Below are 19,353 nucleotides of genomic sequence, written 5' to 3'. Positions count from 1 at the left end.
ATGTATATTTTGGCGTACTGCTTGCTGTTTCTCTAATGTGTGGACTGGACTTAATTGCCCTAGTAACAAGATCCGCAGTCAGGATTACCCACTCCCGTACACCCCTCAAGGGAAAAGGATAAAAAAGAATTAGATCGCCAATTTTTCCTTTATCAAGCGGACTCGACACCCAAATCAGCCCTTGGATAGTCGATCTCCCTTATAATGGCCTGGGATTCGGCAATAGTTCGTCTTGATCTCAACGCGGGTGAGACCACGACACGGAGTGACCTGCTGGTGGAAGCAAGGGGTTGGCTTCTATTCTTCAAAGTACGGAACACATCCACTTGAGTTTGATACCTTAGTTCTCATTTAATGCTTTATGTAGGAATCATGGGCGCCCGCCCCTGACCTAGAGCAAGAACTGCATGCACGACGAGCTCTTATGGAACGATGGGCCTCTGCGGACCAAAGCTTTCGCGATGTCAGTATTGAATCTTTTACTTCTGATTTCAAGGGAAAGGACTGATGTAGTCTAGAATTATATTCTGCGAGCGCAATCCCAGCGGCGGTGGATGAGATGTCCTGCGATTTTGCTAGACCAGCAGCATCTCCACTATTTCATTTGCACAGCTCCCGTGGACCGAGAAGAACATCGCACGAACTACATCCTTCTTCTTAAAGTCCTAATCCTCTGCTATTTCAGTACCCAAGAAATTGGGGAGAGGATAGGATCTTCATCCATTCCGTGGCGCAGGATCTCACATTCCCACGAATCCCCAGATGCCTACATTGCTGGAGCCCAGGGGCGAGAGTCCGACTTCAATCTAGAAAGCCTCCGGTCGGTCTGCAATGATTATGTACTATCTAGAGTAGAACACGGTTCCAGCAAACAGACATAGAAACTCCACCGTCGGACAGTCGGACTTAACAGCATCAAAGTCCGTTCAACTCTATTTGTCAGCTGGAAGTGTCGATCTCCGAAGGCTATTACTTAGGCTTTCGATGACGGACCTTACGTCGGTAAATGCGGAACCTTAGGTCAGAAGAGTAAAAGCGAGCTCTATATAAGAGAAGCTGATGATCTTCTGGTTACTGACCTCCTCATTCCTCCACTGCCATCTTTCAAAGATCATCTAACCTCGAATGCCTATCCACTCCTTGACCTTCTCTACGCGACACTTACCAAACATGGTCCGTGTGCTCATCACCGGCTCCGCTGACGGCCTGGGTCTCGAGGCCGCACGCCAACTAGTAAAACGCGGCCACACCGTCTACCTGCACGCGCGCAACGAGAAACGCGCAGCTGATGCGAAAGCCGCCTGTCCTGGTGCTGCTGGTGTACTGACCGCTGATTTATCCAATGTGGCTGAAAACCGCAGGCTCGCCGAAGAAGCCAACGCGATCGGCCAATTTGATGCCGTCATCCTCAACGCCGGCATGCTATCCGGGCCGTTCCGGAAGACCTCGGACACCGGTATCCCCAGCATGGTGTTTGTCAATGTTGTTGCACCATATATTCTGACCTGCTTGTTGCGTCGTCCCAAGCGACTCGTATACATCTCTTCGCAGTTGCACCGCCAAGGTGACACTAGTCTGGAGGACATCTTCTGGCTCAAGCGCGGCGAAGCAAGATTCCGGGATTTCCCGGCGTACTGTGACTCGAAGTTGCATGTTCTCTTGCTTGCAAATGCTGTAGCAAGAAGGTTTAAAGATACCTCCGTGGTCAGCGTACACCCAGGCTGGGTAGCCACCAAGCTCGGGGCCAAGGGGCAACCGATAAACTGGAGGACGGGGTGGAAACGTATGTGATGTTGGCAGAGGGGGGTTACAACCAAAGCCTGACCGGAAAGTACTTTGAACCGAAGAGAAAACTTGGACGTCCGTTGCCAATTTCAGAGGAAATCAACTTACAGGAGAAGGTGGTCAAGGCTTGTGAGGAGGTGACTGGTCTGAAACTTCGTGCTTAACGCCAGCTGATTGACATCTCTCAATCGCACAAGAGCTCATTGACCAGAATTCACCAAGTTCTGCTCTTTGCTAGCAACCATTGCAATAGAGTTTGTTGTTCAATCAGGGTTTGGTTCTTAGCGATATTGTCACACTCAGTTCAACGAGAAAAAAGGAAATGGATTCAGAGAATAGAGCGCAGCTATATTGGACTGTAGGCATTTCCTGTCCCATTCTGGTCTAAGGCGACGATGCCATGGAAACACGGATGCTGCTATCACTATTCATCGTGTTCCGATAGTTCAGGTCCAGTATATACACCTCTGGCTGGACAGTTACTCGACTGTTGTGTGCTCCACACGTCGAGTCCAACACCCTTCTGGGACCACCGTGATTGGTCATGAGACAGACCACGCATTCCGTCCTCGTACCTTTCGATTTGTTTTTTAGGATAGAGTCTGAGTGATATGCGTTGATCTCGGAAGTATCAAGTTATCCCATGGTGTGCTGCCCAATGGCCAGCTGTCATTCTGACCTTGTAATGGTGTTTAGTGCCCTTCGGATTAAGCCAATAGTGAAAACTTATGTAGACTGCCAGGGAAACTGTTCTCGGGCGGGATGCTCAATTCTCTGAGCTGCGTCCCCTTGGAAGTCTTTTTACCCAGCCCGGGGATCTGCAATCATTTCCGTGGCTTCAATGACTGTACTATGCCAACTATAGAAAAATGTCGTGTTCGCTTGAAAACTACAGGGCAGTGCAAATTAAGTCTGAGAGCGAATCGTGCAGCTTACTTGCTTAGCCAAGACCCCAGGCTCTGCGGCTGTGGCTGAGATCCTATGGTTCAAGGCAAAAGCTATGGATAATCTTATCCAAATGGAGTCATTTTAATGTATGACCCACTATGCCAGCCTTATCCACCAAACCCTCTGCGACAGCGCAGTCGAATACGAGCGAACAGACGGTGACGCCAATCATCCTGCTTATTACTCCTCCCAGCTGGATGATTGATCAGACAGACCACTGTGTTTGGTCTTTTATTTCCTAATCGACATCCTGAACGTTAGCGAGTACGAGATCCAAGCCGTGCGCATGTTTAGGATCCATTGACTGTCGTACTCGCTACATAGATGACAACTCTATCAGCAGTATATATATGAAGCGAGCTGGCCGTCATGGCTGTCAACTTTTCCGATCATTCCTAACATAGCCGAAGCATATCTACAAGATAGCAGCTGCCATGAAAGCATTATTGAGTCTCACTTTCGCCGCACTGGCTCTTGCCAGTTCCAATTCCTCATGTCGTTGCAGACCCCACGAACCCTGTTGGCCTTCTCCACAAGAGTGGAATACCCTTAACAGCTCTGTTAATGGTAATCTCCTCGCCGTTCGACCGGTGGCCGCCCCCTGCCATGAAGGAGATCCCGAGGCCTGCGATTTTGTCACCAAGCAATGGTATAATTCCACATGGCGAGCCGCGCAGCCCGGCGCAGTCCAGTGGGAAAACTGGGACTCGTGGTTGGAGCATAACCAGACCTGCTCTATTATAGATCCTCAGGGGCCTTGCGGTCAGGGGAGGGTTTCTTTATACTCTGTTGTGGCCGAGCGCGCGTCTCATATTCAAGAAGCTGTTCGGTTCGCCAAGAGACATAATCTTCGCCTTGCGATCAAGAACTCTGGCCATGACTTTCTTGGTCGCTCGACGGCACCGGAGTCACTCCAGATCCTTACCAACAGGATGAAGGATATTCGGTTCAGTGACAATTTCAAACCAGCTGGTGCTCCGAGAAACATGTCAGAGGGTTCTGCCATCACCATTGGGGCTGGTGTCAGCTTACAGGAGCTGTATCCTGCAGCCGGGAAGAAAGGCAAGACAGTGGTTGCTGGCGTTTCGCATACCGTTGGTGCTGCCGGGGGTTATATCCAGGGAGGAGGGCATTCGTTCTTGGGGCCCTGGAAGTGCATGTCGACTGATAATGTACTCGAATACACTGTCGTGACTGCTGATGTACGTGAACAACCCGACGATGAGGAAACGAGCTAATATTATCACAGGGCCACCTTGTTATCGCGAACAGCTATCAGAACACTGACCTCTTCTGGGCGCTACGCGGCGGAGGGGGTGGCACCTTTGGTGTAGTTGTGACAGTTACCCTGCGCACCTTCGATGAGGTCCCAGTTGTCTTTGGCAATCTCAATGTCAGTACCGTGGCCGGTGATAGCAATTTCTGGCAGGCAATGACGGATTTCCATGCCGCTTTACCAGCCATGAATGACCGCGCTGGGGGGTACTATTGGATGACTCCCAACATGCCAGTGGACAAGACAACGAATGTCTCGTCATTGTCAATCATACTCATGGCTGCGAATCAAACCAGCACTGCAATGATGGATCGTCTCTATGCGCCGTTCAGATCAAAGCTGAATGCAACGTCTGGTGTCTTCACGCAATACGAGTCCCTGGCCTTCCCCAACGTCCATACTCTCCTCTCGGACCTCCTCCTTCCCGGAGGTGAAGACCCAACTGGTCACAACACTATCCTAGGCTCAAGATTATTCTCCCGCGATCTGCTTGTTTCGCCTGACGGCCCAAAGAAACTCACCTCCGCCCTGAAGAACATCAACTTCGACCCCGGACAAGGTATCACCGGCCACATCGTCGCAGGAGGCCTCGTCGCCAAGAACGGACGGACTATCGACAGCGCTTTGAATCCAGCCTGGAGAAAAGCTGCCACCCATATCGATTTTGCTCGCGCCTGGCCGCCGCATGCCACTCTCGCTCAACGGGATGCTATCATTCGTCGTCTTACTAATGTTGAGATGCCGATTCTCAAGGCTGTCGAGGGAAGGAAGATGGGATCCTATATGAACGAAGCAAATGCGTATGAGCCAGATTTCCAGACTGAATTTTGGGGACGGAATTATCCGCGTCTGTATCGCATCAAGCAGAAATGGGATCCTGCTGGTCTTTTCATTGCTCGCAAGGGAGTGGGAAGTGAGGACTGGGATGATTCTGGACTTTGCCGGGTTCGTAGGAATTAGATATTATTGATAGACCTGTCCGTGGTCAGGGTCGGTGGTATTTAAAGGGACCGGGCATAGTTGTTAGGATTGGATGTGTGCTTGGCTTGTTCCCTTTTGGTCACCCTTTTATTCTTACTTGCCCTTTTACCTTTTCTGCTTCTGAGAATATATGCATTAGTTACGGATAGATTCCACGCAATATGACTAGCAGTTGTTGATCGTGCATAATTTTATATCCTTTAAAGCCGTAACTTATTTGAGATGAAGAAGCAGTAGATGAATAACATGAACATCACGATCGAAACCGCGTTCCTTTTCAGACCAAAAGAGACTGAACGGTTTGGAAAGGTGACGCCTGTACGCCTTTCCCAAAGACCGTGAGCCACTTGGGATGACGATGCTCGTGTGTTATCAATTTTCGGGGTACTTCATCCTCATCTTCCACTTCAATCACTTGCTCCAGGGAGGATATAGATATCTGCAGGCCATCAACAACTCCGTCCACTCCGTTCATCTCTTCGAAGATGACAAGAAATCTGGGAACAGCCGCTCTTGAAGTCTCCTGTCTCTTCCTCTCCAGGGTACGTTCCGTCAAGCAATAGACCTTCACATCGTGTCCCGCATCCGAAAGCAGATTGAGCCATGCAGCTATAACCTCGTGATTCAGCTCCGGCCTCTTGTTACGAAAGTGAATCATCTCGCCGATAGTCGTTAAAGCGGTGTAACCTCGGCCGCTTATTCTATGTATATCCTCTTCTCTACTCAAGAGGCTCCGGAGAACCAACTCACTTTGCTGAGCCGTGTGCTCATCTTCCCTCAATTTAGCATTAGCCCAGACGTGAGCAGCGCAGTGGAGTGCGGAATAGCCGTCATAGGTCGGGTCTCCATCAATGTAACCTTCAGGAAGGTGGCGACCAGCAGCGAAAAGGACCTGGATCCGCTCGAACGAGTCCCCATAATAAAGCCGATGAAAGATCTGATGCTGCAGAATCGTCCTTCCACCGCGGTTTCGCTCTTCCAGATCGACGAAAAACTCATCTTGGTGGATGAGGTATCTGAAGGCCTCCACCGGACCAGCATATGAATGTATGACGCCAGATTCTCGGACTGATCCCATTGGATCGACTTGGCCTTTTTCTACTAACAATCGGGCCAGTTCCAGATGTTCTTCTTCTCGCGGACTAACCATTGCGAGATGAAGAGCGTTCCTAATATCTCGTTAGTCATTGATGGGGCAACGGCTATGCACTGCTTACTCTCCTGACGCATTTTCCACATTTGCATCTGCTCCATTGCACAGAAGAAATGCAACTAAATCTGGGTTTCCTGACAAGGCCGCAAACTGTCAGAATAGTTAGCATCCAACCGGTGCCAGCCGTGACTGCGAAATACAAACATGCAATGCCGTGTCACCGTCGGAGGTTATATCAAAAGGCGAGGCCAGGCGTTTACTAAAAAGTCGTTGGACATTGCGCAAATCGCCATCCATGCAAAAATCAAATAGCATAGAGTTAGGACTGACTACATGCCATGGTCGTAGGTTGAAAGTCCACTGACTCGCTTGTCGAATAGCCTGCAGCTCGATGATGCGAGATGACCACCATCCTGTTGATCTCAGAGTGAATGTCTTTTTCTCTGATCGGTACTCTGTTTGCGCTGTATCTGATTTACCAATTCCTTGTCTTAGTGTGACGGTTTCAGATTTGACGGTGAGGCGGCCGAGACACAGTGTGTATATTACTTCCGACGTGTTGCTGTACGATCGACCAAAATTCACCATCTGTGTGCTGAACTTTTCTTGCTCCCTCCGTCCCGCATTGGCTGTAGAACGGCAGGACGATTGGCTAATACCTAGAGGGCCTATGTTCCTATTCGAAGCAATATCAGTAAGACCAACAGGCATACATTTGGGTGGCCTCAACTGACTGGATATGATGTTGATACACTAGCATCAAAGTCATCTTTGCACTGTCCAGTTCTTTCGCAAACTCGGCAACCCTTGTCTTCTTCACAGTCGCCTTAACCAATTTGATGGTTCGATTCTTCTGACTCGAGGTATCAAGTGATTGGATGATTGTCAACAGTCGGTTAACGCGAGACAGGCACAGCTCAAAGGAGGACTTGAGAATATCAATGTCAAGATGCTCTGGAAGGTCGGAACAGTCTTCAGCCATGCGGCGTACGACCCTCTCGATAAGGAAAATGTCATTTTTGATGTTCTGAATATCGGACGGAGCATGCTTGATCGAGTCTACAAAGGCGTAGAGTTGCTGAACCCCGCTGCAGATCTGCCCCGCAAGCGATGCAATCCCTACAATCGATGCTGCAGCCCCAAGAGTCTCGGCCATGAATTTTATCTTAAACAAGCCCTGTCGTGGTATCAAGAGGAGGATAATATGGGACATGAATGTCAACGACACATATTGTCAGGAAATAGAAATGGCAATCTGGAAGAGTTGCAAGTTTGTACATAGCCGCCCTCTTAACTCGCATGCTGACGAGGCTGAGTTGTAATCTACTGATTGGTCGTTCTGAACCCTGCATCTGTCAGTATCTACCTTAGAATGTCATCCCCACACTACGACGAGCCGGACAACCGGGCCAGCCAGAACCCCCATCTGATTTTAACGCATTCAAACATTCGAAGCTATCCAAATCGACAAAAACAATATATTTTTATTAGAACTAGCTACTACAGCGTGTAGGGCATCTAACACGGTATGAAGAAGTAGCCGTTACCTCGAACGGTGCCATTGAGATAGTATTGCAGTGAGTAACCACCACGGTCCTTCCAATATTGGACAGTGAGCCTGCCGGACATGTCACCATAAGGAATAAAGAAGTCCTGGAAATCGATGTAGCGCAGTTAGTGCCATCACCATTAAAGAAATGGGCCACATGGATCCGTTCGGTCCGTGGGCCGGATGGATAGATGGAAATTGTGTTAAATGATCTACAAAGGTTGCAATAAGTGACATCGTCGCAAGGTAAGCCTCTTTTGTTCCCTCCCAGCTCAATAGTAATTGCGGGAAAGTCTCCATAGTTTTCGAAGCTGTCAGGGAGCTGAACACCGGGAAAGTCGTTCGCTCTGAGGTAGTACTTGTGCATCTGATTTGATCTGGCTACTCCCATGGTGCCAGGTTTGGCGAGCGACACGCCAACCTTATTGGTTGTCGTGAGGCTGCTGTTTGCCGCTTGTTTTAGCAATGCACGGTCCTCCACGCAATAACAGGGCGGAGGGAACCCGACAAACCTTGGATATTGGCAAGGTAATGAGTTTTTCAGATTGACAGGGCTAGAAGAGGGCTCTGCCTTCTGTGCAGTCTCATAGGGATGGAAGGCTGTTCAGCATAAGCCTGGCTTCTTAGATCTGATGCCTCAGTCATGGCTGGCTCAGAATTGGGAGAAAAGAAGGACTTTAGAAAATGCTATTGGAAAGACAAACGGTGGAGCAGGTACTCTGCATTTCTGTGCACTTATGGATGTGGTGCAGGAGTTCATGAGCTTGAAGTGTCACGCTGAAGAGGGGTTATTCAAGGGAGCTAACCAAAATTGTTTAAAGTGACGAGGCTGCCTGAGGAGTGCCTAAACAGGGGTCAGCTTTGCTCTCCAAACCTACAGTGGGTCAAAATTGCAAACCAATAGAAAATGTCTATATTAGACAACCTGTTGGGAATCTGAGATTTGATCCAGCGAAAGCATGAATGGCGCCTTGGCTGCTCACCAATCCCGCGACTGAGTGAGTTCCCATCCATTATTTTTATTATTACTTTTCCTCGGGCTATTGCGGTCACAGGCTGCATGGACCCCTCTAGTTAATGCGCCCTACCCAACTCTATCTACAGTTGATTGGTGATGCCTTACATCCGTGATTGAATTCATCAAATGAAATGAGTAAGTATCATTATCCAGCAGAGATACCAATCACTATGAGCGGAAGATAGAAGATTTGCAGCGAAAGTTGAGCGCACTATGGGTCACAGTACTAAGTGCCAACCTAGGGACACGTATGTGTTCTGTATTGACATGGTGCTAAAGAGACAACCGATCTATTTAGTTTTGGCTCTCACTGTCATTGTGTAGGGGAACGTTCAATAACTTCAATTGCGTCAAAGATAACATCACCGAGTGCATTGCGGATTGCGGGGAGAGTGCTTAGATGCACGAATAATTTTTCTTGCCTTCTGCTTCAGTCGCTGGAGGAGACAGTTGGAAAATGTCATGCATCGACTTCCTGAAATTGAGGGAGTCATCAATGTCAGGTTTCTTTGCGAGACCCCAGAGGATTGGTTTGGCATTGTTGCTGAGGAAATGCCTTCCTTGACTTTGGTGCCGTGCAAGAAAGCTTGAGATATCAAAGGATAAGCAAGCTCTATGGGAAACAGCCCAGGATAAAAGGAAGGAAAGATGTTTGGGTCTTTCTCCAGAATCTCCAAATAGATTTTCCGAGCCTTCTTCCGTTGATGTTGTGCCATATATCCAGGTTTCGACGCCAGCCATTCCTTCGTTGCTCCGTAAGTTTGGGTGCGAAGGTTATAGCCAAACGCTCCCTAAGTAATCCAAGGGAGTCACTAGGAATGGTTTGGTTGACACTGAGTTTGTTCCATGCGTTGTAAATGAGACTCGAGGTGGTCTCGTATCTGTGATGTGCTTCCCTTTAGACCCTGTTCAGTCCGCCGGGCGTATTCAAACTGCAGTGTCTTATCAGGCCTCATTCCGCTGACACTTGGGTGCCCTGTTTAATAGTAGAAAGCTCCTCTCCCCTCTGATAATTGATTATAACCACACCTGCTATTGGCACGCCATTGCGACACTATGATGACAGAGCAGTTGAAACAGAAGTTCGTTCCACTTTCACAAAAGTAAGCTGGTACATGAGTACTGCTTTAGCTGCATCTTGGCTTGCTGTATGAAGCCTGAAGTAGTATTGTGGTTAGTTAAACCTCATGCTTTGAGAGTCTAGATCTACCACCAGGATAGATGCAGAATGAAGCCACCTGTAAAAAGTGTCATTGGCTTTGTAGTTATCCGTTGCCAACTTGGTGTTAGTCACGTTGCCTGCATTCTCACCTCACCTGTCACTTGCTAGACATAGTTGACGTCATTATCCACATTGGTCGATCCTATCTCGCGGCGGGTTCTCGGGCCGAATCTTTTCCATACATCCGAAGGCCAGAACTACGGCGCTCCGCTGCTTGGACGGGGGTTGTCTGAAATATGATCTTCTTTCTATATACTGCTTTACTTGATGTGTTTACTAAGTCACTCTGGGCCGCAGCGGCCTATCCATCCACGCCAAAATTAATTATCCGTTACGAACCCACAAAATAGGCGATGGATGAGACCTCATGACTCCATGAGGCTGGCTGAGTTTGCCCTACAGTGCAATGTTCCACTGACCTGAAGAGTTGACGATGAGGTGTGTCCATGTGACCATCATGAGCCTTACTTCCCAGCTGGTGCGAGCAAGCAGTGGACCTGTAACCAATAGAAGTGAAGACTCCTCGGCAAATAGGGATAAATCCATCTTCCTTAGTCTCATCATTAACATGTTGGCTTACCTGTAGTTCCTGATTGGCCATGTTGTTTCTGGTTGCTTCCAATAGTGAGCAAACATCGGCGTGTCCGTTTCTCAAAGCATGCAGCGAAGCCAAAAAGATCACATACCAAGCAACGAGCATGGTGGTCCGACTATAAAATGGTGCATACCATCTCTGGCCGTCTTGAACCTTAATGTATCTCATCTCTGGTCTCTCAAGAAGTCTTATCCTTAACATCGACAGGCACCCTGAGGTGGAATTATTGGAACACACTTGCTCCACACACACATTTTCCCAACATTGAAAGCCTGTTATATTCTGAAGATTCGGAAGACATGAAATCCTTCTTAATCTTAGTTGCATCCATGACTACCGCGGCAATGGCTGCTCCTGTCCAAGATATTATAACGAATGTCCCAGCACGATGCGTAAGTGCTAACCTTCACCAAAATCACATTTATGCATGTAAGGGCTAAGGTTACGTCATTTAATAGGTGACTGGTGCTATAGGCAGCATATCATTCAAAGGCGAATGGCACCGTATTTGTGATTGTCCATTAGGACATGACATTGGCGATTTTTGGATCTGTCAATAAGGGCTAATGTGCCCCTGCCGTCTATCGAGTTTGAAGGTTGTTCGTCTGTCGAGATATCTCTTTTGCTCTTGAGCAGATTCTTCCTACACTGAATGCAAATGCAATCATTGGTTGGTCTCGTTCTGAGCACACTGGTGGGACTGAGTGCGCAGCTTATTTTAGATATATCGGGGAATCGTCAACTCCTGGTTTCGATGGTCGTATTTCGACGATGATCTTCATGGCATCTTGCATTACGACTGTTGGTCTCCATCGGGATATTTCTGCAAGGAGTATAATGGAGCCTGTACTGTACGTTTTAGTGTTCAGGATCTTAATTAGATGCTTCTTACGACTCGATGCTAACTGACCCGACTTCCACCGTCTAATATGATGGAATCTCCCCAATGATGCTTTATATGTCGTGCGCCTCCTCAATCAAACTGACTCTGCGAATTCCGTCTCTCTGGAGTGGGCTCCGGATCAGTTAATGTCAGGGTCATTTGTTCCAGGTCGTTTGCTTCCCTTAACGTGTCATCCCATGTCAATCGTACCCAGGAATCATCTTGTCTCGGATTATAAGGTTTACATGGCCCAACTGGAGACCTTGAGACCTGGGAGGATTCTTCAGGTAACAGATTAGACCATGGATCGTCTTTGTTCAAGTTCTTTGTTCCTCTGTTTGTTTGTTTTCAATTTAACCACGACGACGGCCGGATGATCCATCAGACACCTTCCAGTTTCCAATTCAATGACTATAAATGTTGAGAACCAGGTGTATACGCACACATATACACAAACATAGTCCAGGAAGAAGGGACCACCGGAAAATCATCCGCGAATGGTTATGGGGCCAAAGTGTGCCAAGCGTGCGGTAAGATGAATCGTGCAAAGAAGGCTGGCTGAGTAGATGTAACCTGCAGCGTATGATGATTCTTGTCCCATGCATAAATGTCCAAGGGTGGTGTATTCAGCTGGCTTTCAGCACCAGTGTACGCCAACCAATCAAGATCTGGCGTTCTCAATCAAATGAGGGGAAATAGGATCCCAAGCGGACTACCACTTATATTCGAGCTGTCAATTTTGTCTTGTTTTAAAAGAAGGCACCAGCACTCATATGTCCAGAGCTCTCCTTATAACATCTTCATTCGCGAGCAGCTACTGTCTGACCTAGAACTTATTCAAGCTACCATTAAAATCTCTTGAAAACATGAGTTCTATTAAACCCACCAGCCCAGTTACGATTCAAACTCCTGGAAACACCAGAACTATTTACACAACTGGACTCTCTCTCTTCCAAGGCCATTCAAAGGTTGAACTCTCTTGGAAGGGGGACATCGCCGGATATGGCTTTGCATTTTCGGTAGGAAAGACCGGGTATACTATGGTCGACACTGTTTTCAACCGACCAGTTATTGAAATAATTCCGGTACCTAGAGAAATCACGCTCAATTTCCATTTCCCAAACGGTGCTCGTATTGCAGAGCCTGTAACGACTCCGCTTCGCCATATTGAAGGCTCTGTAGTCCAGATCACCGCATATGACGGCAAAGACGATAATCATATCCAACCCACAGTTATTACCCTCCAGTTCCTCGGCGGTGCTTCTGATCCGAGATGATATGCAATCCAGAAAATGAAGCTGCAGTCGAAGAGAGAGTAGGCATTCTATCTGTACGATTTTCACTTTATTCATATACTCAAATGAGACTCTAGGGGTGTACTGAAAGCTGCATTTGGAAATTAGGAGCTATATCCATCTGATGAGGGCAATTGTACAATAAGTGAAGAAGGCTGGGGAGATGAGCAGATGAGGAGACGAAGGCGGACGACCAATATAGCAAACCTTGACTCTTCGGCGTTTACAGGATTTGCAGCCTTCTCTGATATGCAGTATCGAAAAAATTAACGAGCGTGGGAAAATAAAGAACAAAGAATGTGGTCTACGTAATGAGAAACATGAATACCACACGACCATGTTGGGTCATATTATCACCCAGAAAATCTGCCTAGTAAAAAAAGAATTACTGTAAGATAGGCCTCATGAAGAAAGCATATAAGTATAGTGAGCTATATGATGCTGATGTCTATGTTAGAATATAACTTAGGGAATCTAGTTATATCTTCACATTTCTGTCTAACCCAACCAGGCCTCTAGAAATTTTTTTTTTTTTTTAAAGAGCAAGAGCAGCTTCGCACAAAAGAAAGTAAAATAGGAAACTAATAGAAGATTATACAGAAATATAAAACCCAAGCCGTCAATATCATGTCTTCCAATCAATTCTTAGCCTTAAGGACCTTTATATGGGCATGGAGGATAGAGCAGAGCATTCATATTTCCTCTTTCAGGAATTCAGCCCCTCTGGTATACTAACTTCATTCTCTTCCAAAGCCTTGTGGGGAGTTGTCTGTGTGTGTCATGGGGGCAGACAGCCTAGGGGGGTTGGTGGTATATAAGCATGTTCTAGGCTTGATGATTCCAAGGGGAATCATCATTGGAACCTTTTTGGTATTGTGGTTAGTAGCTGCCTAGAATGCTACTTCCTTACAGTGTGCTTATTATAATTAATTAGCTAGGTACCACCTGAACATATACCATCTACATATATTGGTCTCTTATTATGTATAAGGGTAGCTGTTTACACGCCCAGTTTGATCTATTAGTAAATAGCCGCAAGCAGGAAGAGTGCTGTACAAATACTATCAACTAGAGTCTGGAGATAGTTCTTGCAGGCTATGGACAAGGCACTTAGGATAGGGAGATGTAGGAGATCTAGTTCTGGCAGTGCTCTTACCTTAAGACTAACTCTCTATAACAATGCTATGGTTCCCTTATGAATTAGAGTAGTCTACATTGCTCTCAGGAGTAATAATGGAATTTAATGATAATGTGCTGTATAGAGATTCTATAATAGCACCCACCTCGCTTCTAAATCTCTTAAGAGCCTCTTGGGATGGGGCACTATATAGAGATTCTATAATAGTGCCCATCTCACTTCTAAATCTCTTAAGTAGAGTTGCATTTGGTGCGGGTTCGGGCGGGTTTAAGCCTAGTTGGCACCGAACCGCTGCGGTTTCGGGTTCAAAATTTAGAAATCACAACCAAATCGAACCCAATGTGATTTGGTTGCAGTTTAACCACAAAAACCCGCTGCTTGGCCTACCTAGGTATAGCTAGGCCTATACTAACTAACCATGGTTAGATTCGGTTCGGTTTCGGGTTGGTTAAACTGCTAATTTTGGCTGTTTTAACCCTTACCATTCCCCACGGGGCCCCCTTCGGGGACCCCTCTGGCGCCCCTATCGAGCATGCTTATATAAAATAATATTTTTATATGGAATATATGGTAATTATCATCATAGTAATCTAGATCTAAAATATGAGTTCGATATCTATAGGTTTGAATGGGTGGTGGCTAAAAAACTATAGTGGTTGTTAATCCTTATATATATATATCTCTCCGCACCACTTTCATACCAACCTATGACAGAGATGATTATTCCCTTATATCTCAGCAACCACCAGATATTTTAAATTGATATTAATATCACTAGATAGCCTAAATCAAAGGCTATCTAGTGATATTAATATCATTTAAAAATATCTTAAATTTAATGATTTCTAGGTAAAACAGTGCAGGTTGGTTAACCTAATCCGATAAAACCGCAAAAACCGTAACCGGCGGTTTTAACTGAACCCAAAATGGTTCTGGGGTAGAGAAACCGAACCTGAAGCAATTCCCTAGGCTTGCCCCAACCCCGCACCGCTGCGAGTTCGTTGAGGTTTGGGTTCGATTTTTGCGGTTCGGTTATGCGACTCGAGTTACTAGAATCAAGATCCGGCTGGGAACAGCAGCAGACATCCTGTTTATGCATATCCTAAGGAAAGGGAGTTTTCTGTCAAGCAACATAGGAGGATTGAACCAGTCTGCATTGACAATTTTACTAAGCTAGATATTGTTAATGAATTTTTTATAGCTCTCTTCCATGCAAACACGGACAGGAGGTAGAAAGTAGTAAATAATAAATTATAGGAGTTCATTACATTCTTATTGATATAGGAGGAGTACTATTAGGCTTCCTCTGCTGTCTACTTTAGATCTCAGATTGTAAGCCAGTTTTTGTCGTCTCTCTTTGTAGATAGACAAGGGCCCAGGCAGATGATGCGGCCAATTCTTCAAAGTCACTGATTGGCTGGGTGGGTGAAGAGTCCCACGGGGCGCCCCGTGCGAACCAGGTCGTTTCCAATTCCGCGTCTATTGAGCGGAAGATAGCAGCATCTAACAATTTGCAGGGGTGGTTTGTCTCCGCTGGATCCACATTCGTAACTTCGTACACTAATCTATATTAGGTTAACTCAACTACTAGAGTACGAGACCTTTTCCTAATGCGACCAGCAGGTATAGTAAGTACTTAGATGGACATACTCGCTGGCTATGGCTTATTCATGGAATTTTGTAGGTGTGCTGTCTTGTGCGAAATGTGCTGTTGTATTTAAGGAGGCAGTTATATCCCCGTGCAGTTGCCTAGGCTCTTATTCTGTTCTACTTGAGATTCGATAACCCCCCTTTACTACACGCACTTCGTAGCGTTTTCGTTCTATCTTTCCTTTCGTGGTGTGGTTTGCATCAAGATCTATACCATGAGCGACTCTAGCGGCGAAGCTGGCCTCAAATTTTACCAATATACGCCTTCTATTGCAGCGGCTGTTATCTTCATCGTCTTATTCACCATAACGACTGCCTATCATCTCTACCAACTAGCCAGAAACAAATCCTGGTATTTCGTTGCATTTGTTCTCGGTGGAATCTGTAAGTAACTTAAGCAAAGTTTCTATTGTGCCCTGGGATGCCCCGCTGAACAAATCCCATCATGGCCATAGTCCAGATAATAGGATATGCAGCCAGAGCAGCAGCGCATTCAAACATGGGAAACGTCCCTATCTATTCTGTTCAAGCAATTCTTATTTTGCTAGCTCCAGCACTCTATGCCGCGTCTATATATATGGTCCTCGGTAGAATTATTCACTATCTGCATGCCGAACACTTCAGTCTGGTCCCAGTACAATGGCTGACTGGTATATTTGTGACGGGTGATGTCATTGCATTTGTGGCGCAGGCAGCAGGTATGCTCACTGCTTTCGCTGCTCACTATTCTCATTCTTCTTGATATATAAATTGGACAAAAAAATGTTTACTAATCTAGAATAAAGGTGGTGCGACCATGGCTAGTAGTAGCCTTAGTGCCAGAACTACGGGTGAACACATCACGATTGGCGGTCTCTGCGTGCAACTCGTCTTCTTCACAATTTTCGTGCTTACCTCGGCGACCTTTCATAGACGTATCCGCTTGAATCCAACACAACGAGCTCTGCAACTGGGAGGGAGCTCCAATCAAGCGACGTTTCGCAGCTGGGAGTCCGCTCTTTGGGGACTGTATATTGCTAGCGCGCTGATTCTGATACGATCGATCTTCCGCCTTGTTGAGTATGCGCAGGGAAATGATGGGTATTTGATTGGCCACGAGGCATTCATGTATGTGTTTGATGCGACATTGATGGTTTTTGCCATGGTCACGATGAATGTTCTTCACCCATCGGTAATATTGGCTGGTGATTATAAACATCGTCAGGGTTCGATGGAGAGTTTGAGATCGGTACCACAGACGCAGTTGGAAAACATGGGCTGATTTACGTTCAACTTCGGGTGGAGGTGGTGCGGGAGCGTTAGAGACTGTCCCTTTTTCTGTTTGGCGGATGAGGGAGGGGGGAATAGCATGTAAATTTGGTTGCTTCCAATCGACACTCAAACTGTTGCTAAACAAAGTTCTGTATCCCTGGTCCAAATATTGTACGTAGCTTTCCTTCAGACTTAGTCCATCCAGCCAGCGAATTGTGAGTGGGTAGAAGCCAACTGCCACAATTAATATGCCCAGTTTCTTAAACTCGCGGATGCCTCAAACCGCACACTTCCCTAGGCCAATCAATCCACATCTGTAGCTCCAAGGTCAGAGTATCCCCGATCTCCGTAAGAAGAGCCTTAGCCCAGCCATTCAAGAACCAAAGGTGGTCAAAATGATACAAAAGTACGCAGTAGTGTGAGAGCATCACTAGGGAAAGAGGCCTGAGTTGTCCGAGAAGATTGAGAAACTCCTTTTTAAGCAGGACAGGCCAAACAAAGGCCATCCCCCATTCCAACGGATTCTTAGCCGCTTGTATAAAATCAAATGAGATCTCTAGCTGGCTCAGGGCATCGAAGTACACGCTTTCTTCCCAATGATTGAGGGTCTGACCCTTTATCAAGTCTCTTAGCCGCGCAAGAGGTGAGACTTGGGAATTTGTTGGATGGATATCTTTTGATCTTCGAAAATGTTATTTTGCGTTCCAATAAACACCGTATTATGGATGATCTGTAGGCGGTACCTTTGTAGCTTGTTAAAGAAGTTATAGTCATCATGAAGCAAGGAGCTTAGAGAGCTCTGCTGGATATTTGCACCGTATGGCGCAAGAATAGTCCCAACCCCGCGACACATGTTGAACAACTTTATGAGTTTTTCGACGGTGGGCCTGGATTTATCCAATATCGGCTGTGCACAAACCTGTATGACGAGAAGTGACGACAGAGCAAATGCCGGGATGCAGTTGACGACCGAGATATCAGCAAGCACCACTCTGAAAAGACAAAGAGACCTATGCAGATGAGATGCCGATAGGTTCGTATAGTGAGCCACTCTTTGGGAACTGAGTGTGGCAAGGTGTGATGCCGATAGTGCGAGTAGACCATGCATGAGGCACTCGCACGAATAAGCCTCCCGCGGGAGAGCAATACCCCAGACATCATGGACTGCTTTGCGACTGGCGAGCGTCTTGTAGACAACGGTGCTGAAGTGATGCATCAGCTCAAGATCTTGGAGCCAGGAATTTGCCCCACTAAAAAAAGTGAAAGACGAGCTGTCTACAGCTGTGCTAACGGAGTCCATCCTGGGGAAGGTGGGGAGTCCTTTTGGGCCCGGAGAGAGTGAATTATGAGTAAAGGCAGCCTGGGCTTTTGACTGCCCGAAATATGCCCCGTAGATGCAGTCACTGTTGTTTTTGAGACAGTTGTGGCAAGGATACTGTTCATTGCACTGCGGAACGACCCTCGTCAGCTAACCAAGAGAATATGAACGCGGAGTGAGAAACCAACAACCTTTACTCTTCGCCTCTTACATTCTCCGCATCCGTTACGGGACTTTGTATGAGACCTTCGGGATGGCATGATTTGTCCCAGTTTGCAATGGACAGTAGTCTAGCAGCTGCAAACAAGATCCTGTGACGCGGAGAAAAGTGTTGCTGCAGCCTGCAGCAATATTCACTCACCGCCTGCCACATATGAAGGAAGTGTTTGGCCGATGACTTTCTATGGCTATTATACTACCGATTTTAGATTGCGAGCACAGCACAGAGAGAGGCAACCTTTCTCAAGCTAAGGAATCCAGTGATGAAAATTTCTTGATAACTAGCGATACTAGTGTTTGATAGATTTGTCTCCATCTGGTCATACGGCCCAGATGGGCTCCATAGCTTAGATGGATCCCTTCGCCTCAAACTTACCACCTTATGCACCTCTCAATCTCCTCGCGTCCCCTAGATTCTAACAGCTAGTACTCAGGAAACAACAGGCCTAACTGGTACTTCCAATCGGAAGGACCTGCTGCGTAGCCCTCGAGCTGCGGGATCAACCGAACGGAAATTATCGCATGCCGAGGGCGTCTCTTCTGCGCTCCGTTTTACTTCCCGGCCGCCGCCTGAGCTCGACATAAGGAATATCCGAATTGAAAGACGACGAAGCCAACCAGGCAAAGCTCTTCGGAAATCAAGGAAGCTGAGGACAATGTAGTTCAGATACTGGCAGAAGCATGGCAAAGTGGCTATGAGGAGACCAGGGTCCGCCATGTGCACGCCTGCCTGTAACATGATCTAGATTGGAAGGGCACAGGAAGAACTGGAGAAATCCGCAAACAGAGAGCAAATAGAACGAAACCGCCGCCGAGAGCAGCAAGCGCAGGCAGAATTGCGGGAAATAGGGGTCTATGTCATAGGCTATCGCTGGATAGAACAAACTGGTGGCTACCGCTGTTCTGGTGGCAGCCACTGCGTCTGAAATCGTGCAGCTTAAACCATGAGGGAGGCCATGTTCTCCTGCTTTTGCTGTTGACAATCTATGAGATCAACGGGTTCAGCTGAAGACAGAGGAGACTGAAGTATATAAACTGGGAAGATATCGTCATGCGAGTGTCGTCGATTCAA

At 46.9% G+C, this 19,353-nt stretch overlaps 9 protein-coding genes across 9 annotated transcripts; 5 read left to right on the top strand and 4 right to left on the bottom strand.

The window, feature by feature from the left end:
* Positions 1–204: 204 nt before the first annotated feature.
* P174DRAFT_379524 (uncharacterized protein) lies at positions 205–508 on the top strand (the record flags this gene model as incomplete). Its single annotated transcript, XM_024822921.1, has 2 exons — positions 205–309; positions 368–508. The coding sequence occupies 2 exons, from the start codon at positions 205–207 to the stop codon at positions 506–508; spliced, it is 246 nt and encodes an 81-aa protein (XP_024677538.1).
* A 1-nt stretch (position 509) lies between these two features.
* P174DRAFT_60674 (uncharacterized protein) lies at positions 510–1,125 on the top strand. The gene has a single exon (XM_024832401.1). The coding sequence runs from the start codon at positions 555–557 to the stop codon at positions 879–881; it is 327 nt and encodes a 108-aa protein (XP_024677537.1). The 5' UTR covers positions 510–554; the 3' UTR covers positions 882–1,125.
* On the top strand, positions 1,126–1,949 carry P174DRAFT_464710 (putative short chain dehydrogenase; the record flags this gene model as incomplete). Its single annotated transcript, XM_024830438.1, has 2 exons — positions 1,126–1,725; positions 1,770–1,949. The coding sequence occupies 2 exons, from the start codon at positions 1,126–1,128 to the stop codon at positions 1,947–1,949; spliced, it is 780 nt and encodes a 259-aa protein (XP_024677536.1).
* A 1,218-nt stretch (positions 1,950–3,167) lies between these two features.
* Positions 3,168–4,969, top strand: P174DRAFT_425493 (FAD-dependent oxidoreductase; the record flags this gene model as incomplete). Its single annotated transcript, XM_024825290.1, has 2 exons — positions 3,168–3,935; positions 3,983–4,969. 2 exons carry the CDS (start codon positions 3,168–3,170, stop codon positions 4,967–4,969), a joined length of 1,755 nt encoding a protein of 584 aa, XP_024677535.1.
* A 12-nt stretch (positions 4,970–4,981) lies between these two features.
* P174DRAFT_471363 (uncharacterized protein) lies at positions 4,982–7,299 on the bottom strand. Its single transcript, XM_024830601.1, has 3 exons — positions 6,348–7,299; positions 6,208–6,293; positions 4,982–6,159 (listed from the first exon to the last, which is right to left on the bottom strand). Exons 1-3 carry the CDS (start codon positions 6,852–6,854, stop codon positions 5,268–5,270), a joined length of 1,485 nt encoding a protein of 494 aa, XP_024677534.1. The 5' UTR covers positions 6,855–7,299; the 3' UTR covers positions 4,982–5,267.
* P174DRAFT_346462 (uncharacterized protein) lies at positions 6,940–7,299 on the bottom strand (the record flags this gene model as incomplete). The annotated part of the gene is made up of 1 exon (XM_024821718.1): positions 6,940–7,299. A coding segment is annotated over one exon (360 nt), but the record flags the coding sequence as incomplete, so codon positions are not given.
* Positions 7,300–10,168: 2,869 nt separating this feature from the next.
* On the bottom strand, positions 10,169–11,130 carry P174DRAFT_60619 (uncharacterized protein). Its single transcript, XM_024832400.1, has one exon. It carries the CDS (start codon positions 10,852–10,854, stop codon positions 10,264–10,266), a length of 591 nt encoding a protein of 196 aa, XP_024677532.1. The 5' UTR covers positions 10,855–11,130; the 3' UTR covers positions 10,169–10,263.
* A 4,342-nt stretch (positions 11,131–15,472) lies between these two features.
* Positions 15,473–16,754, top strand: P174DRAFT_471361 (RTA1 domain-containing protein; the record flags this gene model as incomplete). The annotated part of the gene is made up of 3 exons (XM_024830600.1): positions 15,473–15,877; positions 15,949–16,191; positions 16,279–16,754. The coding sequence occupies exons 1-3, from the start codon at positions 15,709–15,711 to the stop codon at positions 16,752–16,754; spliced, it is 888 nt and encodes a 295-aa protein (XP_024677531.1). The 5' UTR covers positions 15,473–15,708.
* A 103-nt stretch (positions 16,755–16,857) lies between these two features.
* On the bottom strand, positions 16,858–18,346 carry P174DRAFT_446050 (Zn(II)2Cys6 transcription factor domain-containing protein). Its single transcript, XM_024828484.1, has 3 exons — positions 18,254–18,346; positions 17,488–18,191; positions 16,858–17,425 (listed from the first exon to the last, which is right to left on the bottom strand). The coding sequence occupies exons 1-3, from the start codon at positions 18,320–18,322 to the stop codon at positions 17,005–17,007; spliced, it is 1,194 nt and encodes a 397-aa protein (XP_024677530.1). The 5' UTR covers positions 18,323–18,346; the 3' UTR covers positions 16,858–17,004.
* Between the last annotated feature and the right edge of the window lie 1,007 nt (positions 18,347–19,353).

Source organism: Aspergillus novofumigatus (genome assembly GCF_002847465.1).
Source record: "Aspergillus novofumigatus IBT 16806 chromosome Unknown P174scaffold_11, whole genome shotgun sequence".
NCBI lineage: Eukaryota > Fungi > Ascomycota > Eurotiomycetes > Eurotiales > Aspergillaceae > Aspergillus > Aspergillus novofumigatus.
The sequence above is the reverse complement of the archived record's forward strand: the minus strand, read 5'-3'. Positions and strand labels throughout refer to the sequence as shown.